This window comes from Phyllostomus hastatus, unplaced genomic scaffold (genome assembly GCF_019186645.2).
Source record: "Phyllostomus hastatus isolate PE091 unplaced genomic scaffold, TTU_PhHast_1.1 phas_contig_40, whole genome shotgun sequence".
In the NCBI taxonomy this organism is placed as follows: domain Eukaryota; kingdom Metazoa; phylum Chordata; class Mammalia; order Chiroptera; family Phyllostomidae; genus Phyllostomus; species Phyllostomus hastatus.
This window is the reverse complement of record NW_025333872.1, coordinates 83,991,045-84,011,325: the sequence shown is the minus strand read 5'-3', so window position 1 is coordinate 84,011,325 and position 20,281 is coordinate 83,991,045. Positions and strand designations below refer to the sequence as shown.

The following is a 20,281-nucleotide window of genomic DNA, read 5'->3' as shown; positions in this document are numbered from 1 at the left end:
ATACTTATTTTATCTCATAATAGTTCACTTTTCATTACGTTTCTATTTTAACCCCTTTTTATTTCAACGTTTTAGTTTTCCTTCATTTTCTCTCTTCCTGGTGTTATTTTACTTTAATTTTTTTCTTTTTTTCTTAGACACATTTATCTCATTTTGTGTTTTTGGTGAGTAAGAAATATGGCCTCGGGAAGTGGCGATGAAAAAAGAAAGGCCACATCCTCTGTCCCCACGACCTCCACCCCGCGGAGGGAGAGGGACAGTCTAACGAGAGTCAGGGTTTTCCTGCGGCCACTCAGGATGGGGCCATAGACACAGTTAGCTCAGTCGTGAAGGGAGAGGTGAGCTTCGAAAATGTCAGACAAAGGCACACTCAGGTACGCATCATGTATGTTGGGTGACCGTGTGTATAATTTATCATCTGAAGCCAGACACTCATCAGAGAAGGAGCTTGTTGTGCGGAGGCCACCAGCCTACAGGAATCCAGTCCCAGGCCATTGACATATGAAAAAGGAATGAACATGCAATTTCGGACTAAAACTCATTAATATCAGTCTGGCACATAATAGACATTTTTTGAATGAACAGCCATATCAATATGATATAAACTTAAATGGAAATCGAGACACAATTCCTGAAGTGTGAAACACTTCCTTAGTGAATGAATTAGGAAAATTCAGACAGGAAATAGTGGCTGCCTTCACAGCTCGAGTATCTGGTGTGCATTCTGGATGACATCAGCCACACATTAGCTCATAAATATTCATCTATTTTTTTTAAAGTATTAGCAGGAATCCTTTCATTTCATTTCGGGGTGGACAGAAAGTGTAGGATGGAAGGAAGGTCATTCTGATGATTCGCCTCTGGACATGGCAGGACAATGATGCCATCAGCTGAAGGAGGTCCATGGGGAGGACAGGCCCTGCTTTTGAGGAACGTGTGGGACGTTATCAAAGACAGGTAACGTAGGCAGAATACAAAAGTCTGGAGCTCAGGTGCCAGATCCAAGCTGAAGAAATAAACGATACAGTGAGTGACTCAGGCAAATTTCTCAGGTGGCGTTCCTACCCTGCAGGCCAGAACCACAGGCAGAGGGGCCGCCCCAGCACAATGCCCGTGTGATCTCGTCCTCCCGTGGTGTGCGTGGGCAGGGCCTGGCACCCACGACTCAAAAACAAGGTTTCTCAAAGGTGAGAAGAAGCGCAGTCTTGCAAGCAGAAGGAATAGAGTCTAGCTTGGGTGCCAGCCGCTCGGGGAGGTGGTCCATTCACACCCATGGCGCCGGAGTAGCTTGGGAAGGTCGAGGCCCTGTGCTTGCTTCTTGTCAGGCAAACCCGAGAGGGCCGCCGGGATCACCGCTGGTCAGCCTTCTCTGCAGCCGGGTCTGGAAGCGGAGCCATGGGACGGATGATGAGATCACCTACAAAGAATGTACAGGAAAGGGAAGTGTCAAGGGCAGAACCCTCGGCCAATTCACATGTCAGTGTGGGGGCTAATTTATGTGACCCAATAACCTGAAAAACTGTGTGAGGTAACTTTGTGTTTTGATGCTACCAAGCACTGGAAAGCAGTCATTTTTCTGCTTTTCCTCCCCGCTTTTCTCACCGTATCTTGCTATGTATAATATGTACTTTTTACCCAAATTTTTTAGGGAAAAATAGGATGCGCATTTATATATGGGTATAATAATGCATGTAGAATGCGCACAAAATATGGGTGCACATTATACACAGCAAAATACGGTTAGTTGTCTTAACGGCTCCTGGTGATATTTCATAGCCATGTGTGCGGGTGCAGCTATGGAGAAGGCACATACGGTCAACCAAGCCCATACCAGGTATGTGGTTTTTGGCTAATGACAGCCTCTTTCTTCTGTCAAATAAATCAGAGGAGTTGGTAATATAAATTATGCATGTTTCCTTTCATTTTGTTTTTTCATTATATTTTAAGGAGGCAATTCAGTTGTCCAGTTGCAAGATGGTGTGTCAATAATTTCAGGGGTTTTTATTTGTGGTGTAAACTGTAGTATGTCTTGTTTTAAAATAATGAAAAAGTAGGATGAAGAGAAGATTAGAAATTATATTTGATCAAATTTTAAGAACAGGCAGACTTTTGTCATTTTTAACAGAAAAATACAAGGGAAATTCATTAATATGCAAGTGAATTTAAAGGTTTTGAGTTATCAGAAATCTATACAGGACTTTAAGTGTTAGAAGAATTTCCAAGATTTCCATCCTACTTACCCCATTAAACCCAAACAAAATTATGTCATAGAATACCATGATACACAATTTTACCAAATTATATGCAGAGGGCATACACAGAAAGGGGGAAAAATAGGAAACCTGCCAACTTCATCTACTTTTAGTATTTTCAGCTTCCACTTTCTAATTTTTGGTCCATTTCAGTCAGGTCTCCTAATCTTCTTCTGCTCTTCTGGGTGTTCAAGTTTATCTGTTTTCTGACCTATCTTGTATCCTTTCTTTCCTTTTACTTTATTTTTTATGAAACTTATTGGGGTGACATCGGTTAATAGGATCATGTAGGTTGCGAACATACATTTCTGTGATACATGATCTGTATATTCCATTGGGTGCCCACCACCCAGTCAAATTATCTTCTGTTACCATATATTTGGTCCTCTTTATCCTTTACCATTCCCCGCCCCCTTCCCTCTGGTAACCACCATACTGTCGTCTGTGTCTATGAGTTTCAGCTTTATATCCCACATATGAGTGAAATCATGTGGTTCTTAGCTTTTTCTGACTGGCTGACTTTGCTCAGAAAGGTATTCTCAAGATCCATCTGTGTTGTTGCAAATGGCAGTGTTTCATCTTTTCTTATGGCTGAATAGTATTCCGTTGTAATATGTACCACATCTTCTTTAACCAATCATCTATCAAAAGACACTCTGGTTGTCTCCATGTCTTGGCCACCATGAATAATGCTGCACTGAACAAAGGGGTGCATATATCTTTGCAAATAAATATTTTCAAGTTTTTTGGGTAGATACCCAGAAAAGGGATTGCTGGGTCACATGGTAACTCCATTCATAATTTTTGACGTCACTCCCAGGACATGGTCTTTCTTTTTATTTTCAGTCTCCAGTTCATTCACATGGCTGGATTATTCCTTTCAAAAATATTAATTTTAAGGCTCTTGTTTCTTATCAGGAAGGAACGGATTTCTCTTCATCATTTTCATGTCCCCTAGTGTGTTCTCCAGTCCATTTTCAATGCTGCACTGAAACTCTGAGTGGGTAGAAATGCAACTTTTGCTGTTAATGCTGTGGCTTCCTTTGGGAAATGAGGACTTGGTGCAAAGTTATGTCACATATTGATAATGGCCAATGCAGAGTGCCAAACCCAAGAAGCTATAGAATTCACCTTGCAGATGAGTCGCAGCATTTAAGGAACAGACACCTTCTTTCACTTCCCAGTTTTACTTTCTCCTGGGTAAGTGCATGTTTTAACATCTTACCACTTAGTAACAGTTCTTGTTTGACAGGTTTCTTCCATGAGCCAGATTACTAAGCACAGATGAAGATTATGAAGAGAAGCCATATTACCTCATCCATGCCCTTTTAAGGGAGTATTAGACCAGGGTAAACCACAGGGCAGGGCAACAGAATAAACTAATGAAACATTCCTGGCTGCACAAGAAATTCCTGTCTTTGTCACATGGAGGCTAAATAATTTCACTTTATCTAAGGGTAACATTCCTTGTATATCCTCTCTACTCCCTGCAGATTCTTGTCTTGATTTTGCCCACATCCTGTTTTGAAAGAGTTGGAGCACCAGCTCAGCTGCTGGCAGCTGGGAGACACCTGGGGCCAAGCAACAGCAGATGCACCGAGTCAGCTTCAGCAGGGAGAGAGCCTTGCAGCCCAGCTGAGCTCACAGCTCAATGGAAGTGCAGTTTCAGGTCTTCCAACCTCTCCTTGGTTTTCCACTCCTGCAGGGGGAGGAATGGTCTTGCAGTTACTTCTCTGCACAATACACATACAGTTGAGCACTTTTGTATTGAATCAGCATTGCAAACCCTAAGGAGTCTGTCTGTGTATGTGTGTGTGTGGGGGGGGCGGGGGGGCGGGCAGGAGGCATACCCCTACAGACAGGAGAATAGACTGGGGTACTGCAGGGCATCCTCATATGTAGAGCCCTTGGTGACTGAGAAACAGCTTAGGACTGAAGTCCATAGCCACTGCCCTGAAACAGTCTTTTATAACAAGGAGCAGGGAGCTAAGTACTTCACACAAATGACTCTACTAGATGTCATGTTTAGATAGATGATAGATAGGTAGATATAGAGATATAGACATCTGAAACCAAAGCCAATACATTTTGTCCAAAAAAAATTTTAAATGATCTTTGCTTTACATAGCTGGAAGAATAAAAAGAAAAATAATGCTTTCCAGATGAAACTTAGTTTTACAACTTTGTTTGCATCCAACCTGAGCCTGTACCTTTAATAAGGCACGACGAAGCCCTGGCTGGTGTGGCTCAGTTGGTTGGGCGTTGTCCTGCAGATGGAAAGGTTGTGGATTTGATCCCTGGTCAAGGCACATACAAGAATCAACCAATGAATGCATAAATAAGTGGAACAAAGACCAATGCTTCTCTTTCCCCCTTCTTCTCTCTCTAAAATCAATAAATAAAAATATTTAAAAATCAAAAAGCAGCATGGAAAGAAACAAATGCCCTTCAATGTAGGACTGGATAAAAACATGTGATACATGTATACTGTGGAATACTACACAGTCATAAAATGATAAAATACTACCATTTGCAACAACATGGATGGATCTTGAGAACACCATGCTAGGCAACGTAAGTCAGACAGAAAAAGTTAAGAATCATATGATTTCACTTATATGTGGGATATAAAACTGAAATCAACAAATGAACAAACAAGATAAACAAAAACTCATAGACTCGGACAACAGGATGCTGGTTACCAGAGGCAAGAGGGGCGGGGGATAGCAAAGGGAAAGGGGGTCCATACACGGTGAGAGAAGATTTAACTTTGGGGCGGTGGGCACACAATGCAATATAAAGGTCATGCATCATAGAACTGTACACTTGGAACCTGTATAAATTTGTTAACCAGTGTCACCCCAATAAATTTAATTTTAAAGAATGAATCAGAAAGCAGCATAGCAGAGGAAGCACATGTTGCGTAGTGAACAGAGGGATGACGCTGGCCAGGAGAGTGCAGCACAGCGCTGTGCCAGCATGACTGAGGACTGAGGACTGAGGGGCAGGTGCTGCTCTTGGAAATCCATCCACTGCCACTGAGGTCACGCCTCCCGCAGCTCTCCCCACCAGTGACACCAGTGATGAGAGCAGAGGGGACACTCACGCAGGCCTGTCCCTTGGAGACACCAGAGTCTCTGAAGGCTGACTTGCCACAAGGACTTCCTTATGGCTTTGCAAACCCCTTTAGATTGCACCACAGTTTGGAATGCTTCTTCCTCCTCATTGACCTTCCCAGATGCAACTGCTCTCAGCCTAAGCTATCTCCCTCCCTGCATCCCATCATAAGCACTTGCCCCAATAAAATCTTTGCACTGTTTAATCTGTTCCTGGAGTCAGCTTCTCAGAGGACCCAGTCAAACACAGGGGAAAAGTCCTGAGAAGTGGTCCAGGTGGAGAAATAGCCTACAGTAATGGCCAGAACTGCACAAGAATTGAGTATGCAGGAAAGTGTGGGGATGATGTGGTGTAGGGCAGATGTGAGGTCTCACCCGTGCCCAAGTAAACTTAGGAAACAGAGGCACTGCTCAGCCTCAGCCACTGAAACACATGCATTACATGTATTTTCCTATTACACAGCTTCAAGTGTTTTCTGTTTGGCATAGCTAGACTGGACACATGCAAAGAGCTGGTCCTATCTGCAAATAGAAATAAGGATGTGTGTGGTGTGTATGTGTATATATATACACATATATATTTTGTATGCTCTGTTATTTTTACCCACTATAAAATATTATGGGATGCTAGGATACAGAGGAAGAAATATACCTGAAGAGTTGGCTGTAGAACCATGAAAATGTAGACATACACAGGTTCCATCCAGCACAAATAATGCCACTTTTTTGTTACAAAATCTTTTTCTACAAAAGTATAAGCATGTAATTCTCTAACAATAACAATATCACATTCAAGCACACCATATGACATTTTAGGTGAAATGTTCAAATTAAAACCATAAATTGTGCTCTGGCTGGTGTAGCTCAGTGGATTGATCAAAGGCCTGTGAACCAAAGGGTCACCGGTTCAATTCCCAGTCAGGACACATGCCCGGCTGTGGGCTAGGTCCCCAGTATGGGGCATATGAGAGGCAACCACACATTGACGTTTCTCTCCCTCTCTTTCTCCCTCCCTGCCCCTCTCTAAAAAATAAACAAAATCTTTAAAAAGACCTATAAATTATTACAACCATATTATTACCATACCAACCACACTCAAGCAGTCCTTACTTCCCAGACCCCGTATATTAGGAAAAATGGAAGAGGTCTGACTAGCTAAGGATGCCTGCAATTAAAATGGAGTATAAAAAATACTTTTAAAAGAAACACCAAGAATTAAAAAATGATAGTGACGGGACTTATCTCTCACTTCTGATTTGTCAGGGTATCACTGGTTTTAAAGCATCCTGTGAAGTTTTACCCTGATCATCAATTCAGGAAGCCTTCTTTATTGCCGGTAAATACATAATCCTTACAACAAAAGCTTCAAGTGCATAAGGACATGTTGCCTCTTCTCTATAACATAAGTTGCTAATGAAGATGCTTGCAAGTTACGTGATGGTGAAGTTACATTCCAGAGCCTGTTCATTTTCCATTTCCAATCGCCCCATTTTATTAATTGCCATGATTTTCAATTCTTCTATCGAAAACAAGTCAACTGTTACTCTGATCACTACTGGGTGTTTGAAACCATCATCTTGATTACATTGAGCATGATGCAGAGAGAGATAGTAGGCGTATTACAAGGATAGGGTAGCAATTATGTCTGATGGCAGAAAATAGAAAGGTAGGATTTATACATAAAACTAAGACTTCAGTTATCATATTTATTATTTTTAAGCTATACACAATCTTCAGTAGTTTCCTGTGAAGGTAGGAACTTTATATGGTACAGCCTAAAAAATATTTGCCTATGACATTTAACTATAAAACATTGGGACTGTTTTTTTAAAAAATTATTTATTTATTTATTCATTCATTCACTCATTTATTAATTTACTTATGTATATACATGTACACATATTTACTAGTCAATAGATGGCAACTGTAAAGAAATTGCAGCTAGTTTTATAAAAAATATTAAAATAATAAAATCATATCAAAATTTATTAGAAAAATACCATTGTGTTGCTTCGGAAACTAAGAAACTAAGATTTGGCTATGACACTGTTTAAGATATCGACATAATTAAGAGTAACTAGTTTGCTTACTTTTATATGTTGAGAAAATCAATATAAATATTATAAATGCATAATATATTAATATGATGTATAACATTTAAATATGCATTTCGTAGTATACATAATTACATTATTATATAATATAATATAAAATAATAAATTTTCTTGTTTATTTGGGGGGGCACTATTTATTTTTCCTCTTTTTTTAAATTGTCGTTAAGTAGTTGTCTCCATTTTCGCCCCACCACTGTCCCCCACCCCAGCCATCGCACCTCCCATCCTTGATCCTACCCTTTTTGGCTTCGTCCATGTGTCTTTTACACATGTTCCGTGATGACCCTTCCCCTACTTCCCCGTGATCCCCTCTCCCCGCCCCTCTGGTTACTGTCAGTTTGCTCTTTATTTCAATGCAGTGGGATTGTTTGTAAATCAAGTATTGGTACAAGAACACTTTCCTCTTTCCAAGTCGTTATCTTGAAAAAACATAAACTTCCTCTCATGATGTCACAGTTCAAACATTTTTAAATTATTGATCAGCTTTAAAAAAAACTGGAATTCAGATTATGCTGGACACCGATGCCTCCTAAGTGAGCACATATTTCTGATATTCCTGGAGTTGTCATCACCTATAACCCGTGGCTGTGGCTGTAAGGAGAGGCATTTGACTAGCGGGAAGTAGTCACCACCTGTGTTCAAATAGCTCTGAAAGATTCCCACAATTGGCCCCCAAAGACTCTATTGTTCTTCGTGGTGGGTTCTTTCATTTCATACATGAACTGGCGTTACGGTATGAATTTTGCAGATTTATTACGAAGTCTTTTTGCCCCAAACCACTCTTCAGAATTTGTCAAGGTCAGAGCATCCCAGGATTGGGTAAAGCAATACTACAGCATCTCTTGGTGGCGCTGGAGCACTCTTTCCTATGGAAAAGACCAGCATTTTAACTACTGCTCAGAGTGGCAGTCAGAGCCAAGGATGGCTCTGTGGGCGGGTTGAGGGGGGACAGGGCAGGATATGGGAAAAGCCAACTGATCCCTTCCCTTCGGTGCATTGTGGCCTGGCCTCCACAGCTGAACTCCTTCTGGGGCTTTGTGATCCGCAGTTTGGGAAGAATCAGGGGAAAGCACTTGCCAAATTGAGCAGAACAGCTGCTTCCTGTTTAACTTTTTTGAATGGAACATTTAATTTCTTTTTCAGAACATGTTGGGATGTAAGAAGGAATAGAAATACCACCGTGAAAAGTAGTTTTTTCATTACAGAAAAAAAAGCCCTCATATTCAGAGATAGAGTCTTGGTTTCTTTATTCCATGTTATGAAAGACGGTTAACAAAAGAATACGTATTTTTCCTCAGGAGTTAATAACTATTCGTTTACTGGAGTCAATGGCAGGTCTCTCAGTCTATGAGAAAGTTATTTAATGACAACAATGAACAGAGCACTTAGCATATGTCAGGCACTTCTAGCTTTCACATATTTAGTCTTTTACTTCTTAAAACAACTTTATGAGGTAGGTCCTATTGCGTCCATTTTACAGATGAGGAAACTGAGGCCCAGAGAGGTTAAGGAGCATGCCACGTCGTAACAGCTAGCATGAGGCAGATATAGGATTTAAACCGAGAAAGTGGAGTCCTGAATCTGTGCTCCTAACTGCTCTGTCACAGGCAGATGTTTACTAACAAGCAGAAAGAAAAGTTCTTGCCTTTTCCTAGGCAAGAGTTCACTAATCTCTTAGTAAAGTTCAATTTTGACATAATTCTTCAATTGAAATGTGGGGAATTCGAAAATACACAGAGCCTGCAAACTCATTTACTTTCACGAATGGTTCTAAGCAAAGAAAATGCTTTATGGGTTTAAATGAGTCAAATGCATAAATCATTCTCTCTTGTGAAAACTAGCTGGTGGTCTGTATTTACAGTATTTCTTGTCTTCCATGAAAGACAACACTGGAGCTATACGAAGACTTTTTCTTTTAGGGAAAGGGAATTAGGTCAAGTTAGGTCAAAGGTGAAAACAACGCTGGAGTTAGCTGAGAAAGAAATCAGGAGACATCCGAGAAGAGCCCAGTGGGACTTGGTTTCCACCATTCTCATATTTAACCATGAAATTAAAATTAGATGCAGGGCTGGACTTTCATGGCCGTGAGCAGTTTAGACAGTGAGTTGCAGAGTTCGAACACTCGTCTCTCTAATCCTTTCCAAACTTCATTGTCTGAAGGACCTGAGAATTATGACTGCTGAATAAATTCTCTTGTTTTTATTAAATAATGAGTAGAAAGAGTCCAGAGTTGACTCGGGAGAAAGACAGGAAACATGGTAAATGTGGGTAAGGGCACTGCAAAGTTTGCAAATGAAACCAAATCTCTAAAACATGATGATCTTGCTAAACTATTGTAGGTAACTCTGGAGAGAAAAAAGATACCCCCGTGTGAATTCTTTTTCATTTGTTTCTTCTCTAGTCAGAGCTCCATCCAGATGTTTCGGCTTTGAGCAGCTAGAAGAATTTTTAACACAATGGTTGAAACAGCAAACTAAGACACAAACACATAAAAGGGGTATTTATAATGTAATGTTTATTAAACTAACTTAAAAAGAATTATTTTAATTTAAATCATGAAAGGCATGGTCTGACGTAAAACAAACGTAATACTTTCGAGAATGTCTTTTATTATCTCTGGTTCTGTCTCCATTATCAGCTGTTGACATCGGTCTTTATCACCACAACTGACACAGAGTTGTTCAAAGTAACGTTTTGGCCCAACTGGACCAGATATGCAGATGAGTGTGAGATCAGCTCAGAACGAGAAAACCCACACCAACAACCAGAAAAAGTGTTTTTCTTGGTATTTACAGTCTATATGTACAAAAGTAAAGGGAAAACCAGTTAGTCACTATGTACATGTTAGTGAATATCAGTACTCCACATTTACATATGTATGTGCATTTGAAATCACATAAAAAAGATAAATTTTAAATTACTTTTATTTATGAAAAAATACAAAACGTGACTGATACACTCACCAATTTGAGTGCTTGTTCAAAACCCAGTGCTTAAAAACATTTGGGGGGAAACATCCCAAACTATATTCTGAGAGAAGATAATAAAAGTGAAAGAAAATAGTGAGTGTTAAATGTGACTTTAGTAAGCATGGATGTGAGCCCTGACTGGTGTGGCTCAGTGGCCTGAGTGCTGGCCTTCGAGTACGTATGGAGGCAAGTAGAAAGAAGATGTACTTGTAGGCAGGGGTCACACAGCATTAACCAGACAAAGAATCTGAAATGAAAGACGTGAAACTGAACAGAACCAAGGTACTTCCGGGACAGAGTAAATGAAATTTGTTTTGATGAGTTCATACTGTTAGCCAGTGCGGAATTGACACCCTCCTAGAAGACGTGTCTGGGACAAGGAACCTACAATATGCTACAACGTCAGTTCTTTATTTGGCTTTCGTTAAAAAGGCAAGGGTGCAATTTGCCATATGATGACCTTACACAACTTCAGTGGGTATCTCTGTACTTACTGAAGAAACATCGGACAGCATCAACTGTAGTCCCAAGCATGGGCTGGGTTGGAGTTTTTAGACCTCGAGTTCCTTCTTTCTCTAAAGACTGAGGTCCCATAGGGGTCCCATGGGGACAACTCATCCCCATAAAGGGAGCCCCCAAATCTTTCCCATTATGCTTCCCAGCCCATTCCCGTTAGGATAGAGTGTGAGGTCCCAGGCCAGCCTGCTAGTTGAGGCACGGGCAGCAGAAACAGCAGATGGTCCGGCAGGGGTTCTTCTTCTTGTACTCCACGGCCTTGCGCACCTGCGCCTTGGCCTGGCCGGTGTAGTCGAGGGTCTTAGCCACGTTCAGCTCAATAACGTTGAGGGTGTCTGCCTGCTCCTCCACCAGCAAGGCCATCTGCAGGAAGAGCTCGTGCACATCACGGATGCGGCCCTCTAGCTTCAGCAGCTCCCGGTGGCGGCTCTCAATCTCGTTGAGGGCCGCCCGCGCGCCCTTCACATCAGCCAGCAGGTTCTCGGAGAACACGTCCCACTTGCCCTGCTCGAACATGTCCTCGATCTGGTCGCCCGAGACGTCCTTGCCCATGATCTCCAGCTGGCGCTGGATGCGGATCTTGCAGTTGTCACGCTGCTTCATCTCTGCCTGGTTGTACTCGTACATGGCATGCTGGAAGGTGCGGGTGAGCGCGCTGTACTGCGCGCGGGAGATGCGTGCCACCGCGGAGTTTGGTCCGTGCCGGGCCTCCGCCTCCTCGCTCAGCGCCTTCATGGCGCGCAGCTTGCGGTGGATGTTTTCTCCACGGGACTTGATGTCCTTGGCAATGGTGTTGGTGTCACGCTTGATGCTGCTGAGACGCCGCATGGACGTGAGGAAGCGGGCGTTTTGCTTTCCCAGCCTCTTCACGTCTGCCATGAGCTGCTGGTTTTCATTCTGAACGTCCTGGATGTCTCGGTACAAGGACTCCAGGATGTGGTCCGTCTCGAACACGATGTCCTCGTGGGGCGAGTCGAAGTCATCATCTCCGTCTGAGAACTGCTGGTCATACTGCCTGGTTAACTCCAGAAGTTCTGACAGCCGGTCCTTCATTTTGCCTGCAAGTAGACATGCCGAGGTTAAACTCTTCCAGTGACAGTCAGAAATTCGCCCTGAGGGAACCAAAGCGAAAATAAAGGAGCACGCTGCTCAGCACTCCCAAGTCCTTATCCTCGGGTGTGATACAGGCGCTGAACAGAGCTAAATGTTCTATGACATTTTGCTTACAAGTAAAGGACAAATGTGACTTAAAGTCATGAGCACAGTTGCCTTTTATAGCCCGTAGGTCTCTGCAGTTCAATGTTACAACATTCAGTCAGCAATTTAAAAATTTGGATTGTACTGGGAACCAATCTACTTCTTGCTTTTGAGTTCTCCAATAATCACAAGTCAAAACAGGCAGAAAAAGGAAAAATAGGAAGAAAATACTTGCAAAGGTCATTATTTTTTCAATAAAGAGAGTCAATTTGCAAGGCTTTGGGGTCAAGTCTAAATGTCTGTCCATTTCAGCACTGGTGAGCATCTCAGTCCTACACACCATAACAGTTCTCCAAATAGGGTCGTATAAATCATGGTTTAACTTTTTTTTCTATTAAAAATGTTGTAACCTGGCCAGGTGGCTCAGTTGGTTGGAGCATTGTCCCACATACCAAAAGTTACAAGTTCAATCCCTGGTCGAGGTGTATACAGGAGGCAACCAGTGGATCTCTCTCTCTCTATCTCTATCTCTTTCTCTCCCTCCCTCCCTCTCTCTCTAAAAATCAATAAACATATCCATGGGTGAGGATTAAAAAATTTATAAAATTAAAGCATGCTTGAAGTAAAACAACCAAATACACAAAGACAAAAATCTAATAAGAAAGTACAAAATTGGAAGTTGGAATTTCCTTGTTCCTCTGCCCAATATAATTCAGTTTGAGTACTTGTTCAATACTCAGTGCTTACAAATGTTTGAGGGGAAAAAATCAAGATATATTCTAATGGAAGATATTAAAAGTAAAGGATATAAGGAAATAGTCAAGTGTAATGTGATTTTAGTAAGTAGGAGAGGTGAGCAGAAATAACACATTTAGGCAAGAATCACATAGCACAAGCCAGATAAAGGATCAGTAATGAAAGACAAAAGATGTACAGTTTTCCCCAAGGTCTCCAGAGGTGAACATCATTAACAAAACTGCTTTAAAAAACATTTACATGGACAATTTCAATCAAACACAAACCTAGTAGCAATACTAAAACACACTCCCATTTATCCATCACACACCAGCAATATTTGCCCACTCTTAATGGCTTTCCGAAACAAGTTGGCAGCTCAAGAAGAATTTTCATGTTTTTATAAGAGTGGTAGAATCATTTTCCTGCTTAACAAGGCAAAATGATGTTCCCCATATCCATATTTTTTCCATAAGAGTAGCTAATATGTATCGAGTGCTTACATAGTGCCAGTAACCAATTTCTAGGCACCTTTCAAGGGATATCCTCTTTAATCTTCATGCAGACTCCACGAAGTAGGCTTTGTCATTACCAGAGTTGGCAAGTTGGGCATAGGAAGATTAAAGAACTTACCCAAGGCCACCAGTAAGTGACCATTTAGGCTCTAGAGAACCCCACTTAACCACCATACTCAATTATCTTCAGCAAACGTACAACAGTGAGTCACGACAGACTACTCTATTGAACAAGGAAATGTCAGATCTGGAGCCTCTTGGGAGGGGCCCCAGTACAGGGTCAGGCTGGTGCCCCTTGTGCTGGGGGCTTGGACCTGCCTGGTGGGAGCTATGAAGCAAGCCAAGGCCAGCTGCTGCATGTGCCAGGCTTGTGGCCACTTGGGAAAGGCCATAATTTGAGCTGAAACCAGCCATCACATATGCTAGCTAGCCTTGGAGCTCCTACCAAGCAGCTCCAATGTGAGCCAAGACTGGCTGCAACTTTTGCCAGTTCAAGAGTGCTTGGGAAAGACTGTGCTGTGGGCCAAGGCTGGCCTCCGCCCATTTGGAGGGTCAGGAGCAGGCTTGGGATTAACTGCAGCCAGGGCAGGCAGGTTGGGTAGGGGAGGATCTCTGAGGAATGCCGTGCCAGGGCAAACGGTGTCAGCCAGGTTAACAGAGAGGGGCAGATTTGGTGCCTGCTTGCACTGGGCAAGCCAGGTGGAAGGAGAGCACAACAATGGAACAAGGGCATCCGCCAACAGTTCCATCTCTGGAGAGAGTTACCACCAATCCCTCCCCTCCGGACTTCACCCGAAAGTTGGTCAATTAAATTCCTCCCTGTATGACCCAGGTGCTTCTCCAGCTGCTGCCTCTGCCCTGGAGCATGGAGTGAGTTTGTGGGTGAGGCCTTTAAGAATAGCATCCTGGTCTTCCTCGCCTTTCATTTCTCTTGGATGTAATCGTCACTGGTTTTCAAAGCCAGGTGTTATGGGGACTCCTCTTCTGGGCACAGGTTCCCTGATTGGGGAGCCTCACATTGGGCTCACATGCATTACAACCAACTCATCATCTTATATGACCTGGGCAAATTACATTACTTAGCTACTAAGGAGTTGAGCTGTGTCCACCTGTTTTAGTATGCAATTTATTCTACTATGCAAGATTTAGATGGGGCAGAAAATGGATGAATTTTGATGAACAAGGCAAGAACAGATGATACATGCCTTCCCTGCATTTCGGCCAAGACTTAGGAGGCACTACAATGGAAGGAAATGGGCGGTAAAGGGACAGTGCCACACGCCAGAACAGTAGCGATCTGCTTGTTGACCTCCCACCAGTCCTGGACAGTTCCCATGCTCTGTGCTGTTCGCTTTAAGCCATGCATCATCTCATTCATAATATGAAGAGCAAAGCAGACTTCAATCATACAGAAAATGGCCTTGGATGATGTTCAGAGATGGTCATTCCTTCTCAAGACCTAACAACCATAAAGTCACTGGTCCTAAATGACATGAAGGCCTAGGCTCATCCCGTAATCTGGTGAGGAGAGAGGAAGGAATGGTGTGTGGAATGAAAGATTCTCCATGGAGGTGTAGATAAGAAGGTGGCTTTCACCTTGCCTTCCTTCCCACCTTCCCGGGCGCAGCCCAGCTCCAGATGTGTGGGTCCCACTGACCTAGACAGTCTCCTGGCTGCCAAAGAGCAAGCAGTAGAAAAACTACAACAGAAAGTCAACCCAAAAGGCTGCTGTTCATAAGAATGCCTCCCAAAGGTTTCAGATATATTCCTTCCTGTAGTTACATCAAAATATAAGCAGGCAGAGAAAGAACATCAAGCTAGACTGCACATGTAGTTGCTTGATTCTGAACTGCGAGGTTCTAAAAAGGGAACTACAGTAGATTAGAAACAATAGTCAAACAATTATATCATCCTTCTTGTCTGTGATAAAGACTAATGTAATAAACATCAGTAAAGTGTATTCATAAAATTGCTAAAATGAGTCCTTCTTTGATTCACACAGAGATGAAGAACTCAGAAGAAAATTTGGAACCTGCTCCCAGAAATCTGCTTCTGCTTTCTAATTCTCTTTTCAGGCATGCATATCATCTGTCCTGAGAACTTGTTCTCTTAGGGGAGGAAGGGGAAATTGTACAACCCTTCTTCCATTGGGCAATTAGATTTTATGTAAGAGAAAATAAAGAAACAAATAATGGTAGCTCAGTGGCTCTGTCTTTAGGAAGAAACAGAATCTTCTGGATGGCTGCAAACTTTGCAGAGGCCTGGGCCCTTTGAAGCTTCTGATTCAGTAGATCTAGGATGAGCTGCAGGTGACTCAAATGCACACCAAAATTTGTGACCCATTCCACACATACTTATTATGGCAGCTTTTTAGCCACAAACACCATGCAGTTCCAGGCAACTTACAATAGTCCCCAGGATGGGGCTGACATGAACAAACAACCGATAGGGAAAGATACACAAAGACAGGGAAAGAAAGGTTCAGAATGCAGGTCTGTACCTACTTCAGAAGACCAATGAGTGGCGGTGATTACTGTGTAAGTAATTCATACCCTGGGTGCTACAAGAAACAACCATGAAAGTCATGGCTCCCTACATGCTGCTAAGGGAATCAGTTGTAAACGTATCACATAGTCATTATCTCATAAAATAGAGGCTTTGTGCCTACCCCTTTGTGCCTACCCCTTACCCTAGGGAGAACAAGAAAAAAATGTTAACACATAGTTATGAACCGAATCGTACTCCCCAGATTCATATGTTGAAGCCCTAACCCCAGGAACCCAGAACGTAATTGTATTTAGAAATAAGGTCTTTGAAGGGATAATTAAGTTAAAAGGAGATCTTTATATAATCCATACATTATTATACATTAGGCGATACATGCATTCAGCAAATTTGTCCTACTGCCAAGAAACAAAACCTTCCCCTTGATTCACAGCAATATGCTACAGTGCTTCTACAAGTCATGGGAAACCTCAGACCTGGGAAACACAGTGCAGAGAAAGACCATGTGCAATCACGTGAGGTTTACTATGAAGACGAACTTGCAGAGCATAGGAGGGGAGCAAATCTGAAACATGGAAGGGCCTTCTTGTTGTAGTTATGACAAGGAAATGTATTAGAGACTATTCTTCTGTAATGTGAATTCAGAAAGTTTAAGACTTTTGTTTCATTTAAGAACTAACATACACATTTAGAAACACACACACACACACACCCCATTCATCTACTAGGGAAACAAAAAAGATCATGCCCCCAAATAGGTACTCCCAAAAAGAACTTTTGAGCCATGCTACTTCAACAATGAAGTTACCACGCTCTGATTTTCAGATTTTATCATCCATCCCTCCTGGGTCCTGATTTTATACCAATTTTTACTGTCCTGTTAAAAGAAAATGGTGACTACAGATCAGAAGGTCTTCATGCCTAGGTTCACCACGGGTCCATATGGCGCCTTCACCAACCTTCGTGTAAGGACCACATGACATCTTTGGGAAAGCTAGAAGAGTGCCCCTTTCTCTGGGGGGATACACCCCAGGCCAGGGCACAGAGCCTGGGGAACTGGGCAGAGAGGGCCCTCCATGCCCTCTCACCCATGCGGCAGGCACCCTTGTGCTGGGCAAAACCCACACAGCCCAGTGTGGTCACCCTGAGTCCACTTTTCTCTACCACCTCACCCAGTCCCTCCAGCCCAACCATCACCACAAAGATCATGTAGGAGCCAGGAAATCCCAGAGGGCCTGTGCCCCCACCACCTTGGGGGTTACAATTTCAACAGATGAAATTTGGGGGGGGGGGGGCACAAACAGACCATAGCATTCCTCACTTGAGACTTTATATATGGAACAATTATTAGCAACTAGTAACCTAGATGATGAACACATAGAAATCTTTTCAGCATTTAGGATCATTAACTTCTTTCCCACAATAATCTCTTCATGTCAGAATTTCCCCAAACACAGTGATATTTCAGGTTTTAGAGCATTTGAATAGGGAGTAACTCATCTGAAAGTCCACAGAATTATTACGGCTAAAAGATAATTCTCTTATAACAAAGATTCACTGTGGTTATGACTGACCCAAGGCTGAAATAACCAAGCAGTGATACCTGAAGATAGAAGTTTTACAGTCAGGAGGACAGAAGTGGTAAGTGAGAAGATGCTGGCAGGTGAGCTTGCTCAGGGAGAACGGTGCTCCAGAGTCAGGGGTCCGATCACCTACACGAGCCTGTCCACTCTTGTCTGCATTAGCATTCACCAACGAAAACCGCTGTTGCTCTATCTTACTCTTGATCTGGCTTTGGGCTTAGCATGCGAAGCAAGCTTTTGGTTGGAAAATATAGAAGAAATTTATGTAAAAGGAGAAAATGAGTTAATTTTGAGTCCAATTTGAAAATGTGTACATCTCTGATCAAACTTTGTATTTCATAACTATTCCATGGAGAATTTTTTAACAAGACAAATCAATAGAGTTTCCAGAATCATTAGTGACTTTATTTTTCCTATTTGTAATACCAGCTAAGGACAATCCCACAGAATTTTTACATTCCTTATTCTGCTCCTCTCTCTCTCAGACAAAGTCCTTTGAGTCACTAACCTATTGCCTGGCTATCCCTCATCAATTCTCCAAGGAAATAAATTATTTTTATTTTTGGCCGCAGAAAAGTTTGTTATCCAACATCATTAATGTATGAGGTATTTCCATGTAAGGAGGGACTTTTACCTACTGAAGTTCCTCCCTTCAAAGGTGGAAGGTGTTCACTCATTTTTTATTAAAAATCCTCTTCTAAAATGTAGTAATATATCTCATTGCTTCCTTAAAGAGAGGTCATTGGACCCAATTTATTGCTGACTCAGACTGTCATTACTAACATCTTTGAGTTGCATGGTGATGCACTTTTGTTTGTTTTAAAATATTTCTTTCTTTGGTATTAAAATGTCAAATCCAACCTCAGCTATCTCCATACACTGATACTGGCCTTTCTTTCATTGCTCTTACAGGCTGTAGCAGATGAAGAAATTAGATAAAAACCAAGAATTTAACAATGGGGTGCTATTTGGAGGTCAGCCACCTTCTAGAATCAAGCCTACTAAGTAAAGCAGGAAAGGAAAATGTAATGCCAGTGACAAACAGCGTGACTAATAGTTCACTCTTTATACCGAACATTTGATACACAATCCATCCACAATGTTCACAATAACTTTGTGAGCAGGGTAACACAATTTTCAATTGACCAGCAAATGGATTCCAGAAAAGTTAAGTTCCTCATCCAGTCCACCCCGCTAGTAAGAAAGCAGTCTGGGCCTTAAGCTCACATCCATCCAGACCCTGTGATGATGTTCTGTCCACTCGGTCCTGCACTGGAGCTGTGCAAAGACCTGGAGGTAAGCGGGGCTGGTGTTGATACGAAGAAACATGCTTTCCCACTCTCAGATTTCCTTCCCTGTAGGTGGCTCTCTCCACCTGCTCCTGCCAAGGGGCATGGATCCCTTACCAGACTGGTGAGTCTGGAAGGAGGAATTGTCCTTAGTAGCCCGGCTGCTTCTTCCCTCCTCTCGGAAGTGGCCTTACTACAGAGAACACGTGTTCTCCTCTGCTCCTCTGTTCTTCATTTCCACTGACAGCCACAACATTCTAATACGTCTACAGCATTTTCATGAACCTGGCCTGTGTCGGAACCTCATTAAATGGTGGCTATTAACTTTACTATTTTAGTACCAGATAGTATCTGAAGCATGAAAGCATCTAATTGTTAGATTATTTCCCTGATGTGATGATCATCAACTCAGATCCAACTTCCTTTTTTTTTTTAATTTTAGAGAGAGGGGAAGAAAGGGAGGAGAAACATCAATGTGAGAAAGAAACATTAATCAGTTGCCTCTTGTATGTGCCCTGACTGGGGACCAAACCAGAAATCCAGTCATGTGCCCCGACCAAGACCTGAACCCTCAACTTGTCGGTCTGCAGGACATCCAGCTTTCTTGATCTGACCTCCTAAGTGACCCATTCATTCCCCCCAAACACTCTTATACATACTCTTTGTGGAAGGTTGAAAAATAAATTACCACACATTCTTTACAGCTCCTGCAAATCAAGAGGTACCGACTTTCTCAAATCCTCAAATTTGAGTGTGCCACGAGACTGGGGCCTGCTTTGCCAAATGGTAATAAATGTGATGTGACAAGAGGCTTGAAAAGCACTTGTACACAAGAGCTTGCTATTGGGACCCCTGACACAACCACATGAGGAAGCCTGCGCTTCCCTGTGGGACGATAAGGCCCTGAGCCAACCCATCAGCTGACTGCAGGTACCTGTATCAGCCCAGGAGACAGAAGACTGACTGCTCAGCCAATCCACGGCTTGGTGAGAAACCATAAACTGTTGCTGCTTAAGCCACTAAGATTCCTAGCAGTTTCATAGACTGTAAAAACCAGCGGATACAGTAATTGGTACCTAGAAGTAACACACTGCCATAACAAAAACCTAAAACATTCAACACTGACTTTGGGATCAGACAGCAGGCGAAAAGCAGGGAACTATTAGCAAAAACTGGGAAAATGGTATGCCAACGGTTAGTGGAGGCTGCAAAATGATGAGAAAATTGTACACCAGTCAGGAAAAAAAGCAACCCCTATTATGCCGTAGCAAAATAACTGGTGAAATTGCTGCCCGTGGCAGCATGATATTAACATATACACAATGAATTTTGGATCCAGCTGCACAGATCTCGAGACAGAATATTGAAAGTGTTGGTGGCGTGCTTCTAGCTGCATAGAAGTTTCTGCAAGACAGATGAGCTAAAAATAAATGGTCTAGTCAATAAGCACTGTTTGGAGAAAATAGAGAAGAACCAGACCTCACAGCACT

At 42.4% G+C, this 20,281-nt stretch overlaps 1 protein-coding gene across 1 annotated transcript in view; it reads right to left on the bottom strand.

Moving 5' to 3' along the window:
* Positions 1 to 9,980: 9,980 nt before the first annotated feature.
* The window catches only part of STX11 (syntaxin 11), a 29,635-nt gene continuing 19,334 nt past the window's right edge, over positions 9,981 to 20,281 (bottom strand). The window contains exon 2 of the mRNA XM_045843221.1: positions 9,981 to 12,025. Coding sequence (XP_045699177.1) covers positions 11,157 to 12,020 — 864 coding nt within the window. The 5' untranslated portion in view covers positions 12,021 to 12,025 and the 3' untranslated portion in view covers positions 9,981 to 11,156. The remainder of the gene's footprint in view (positions 12,026 to 20,281) is intronic.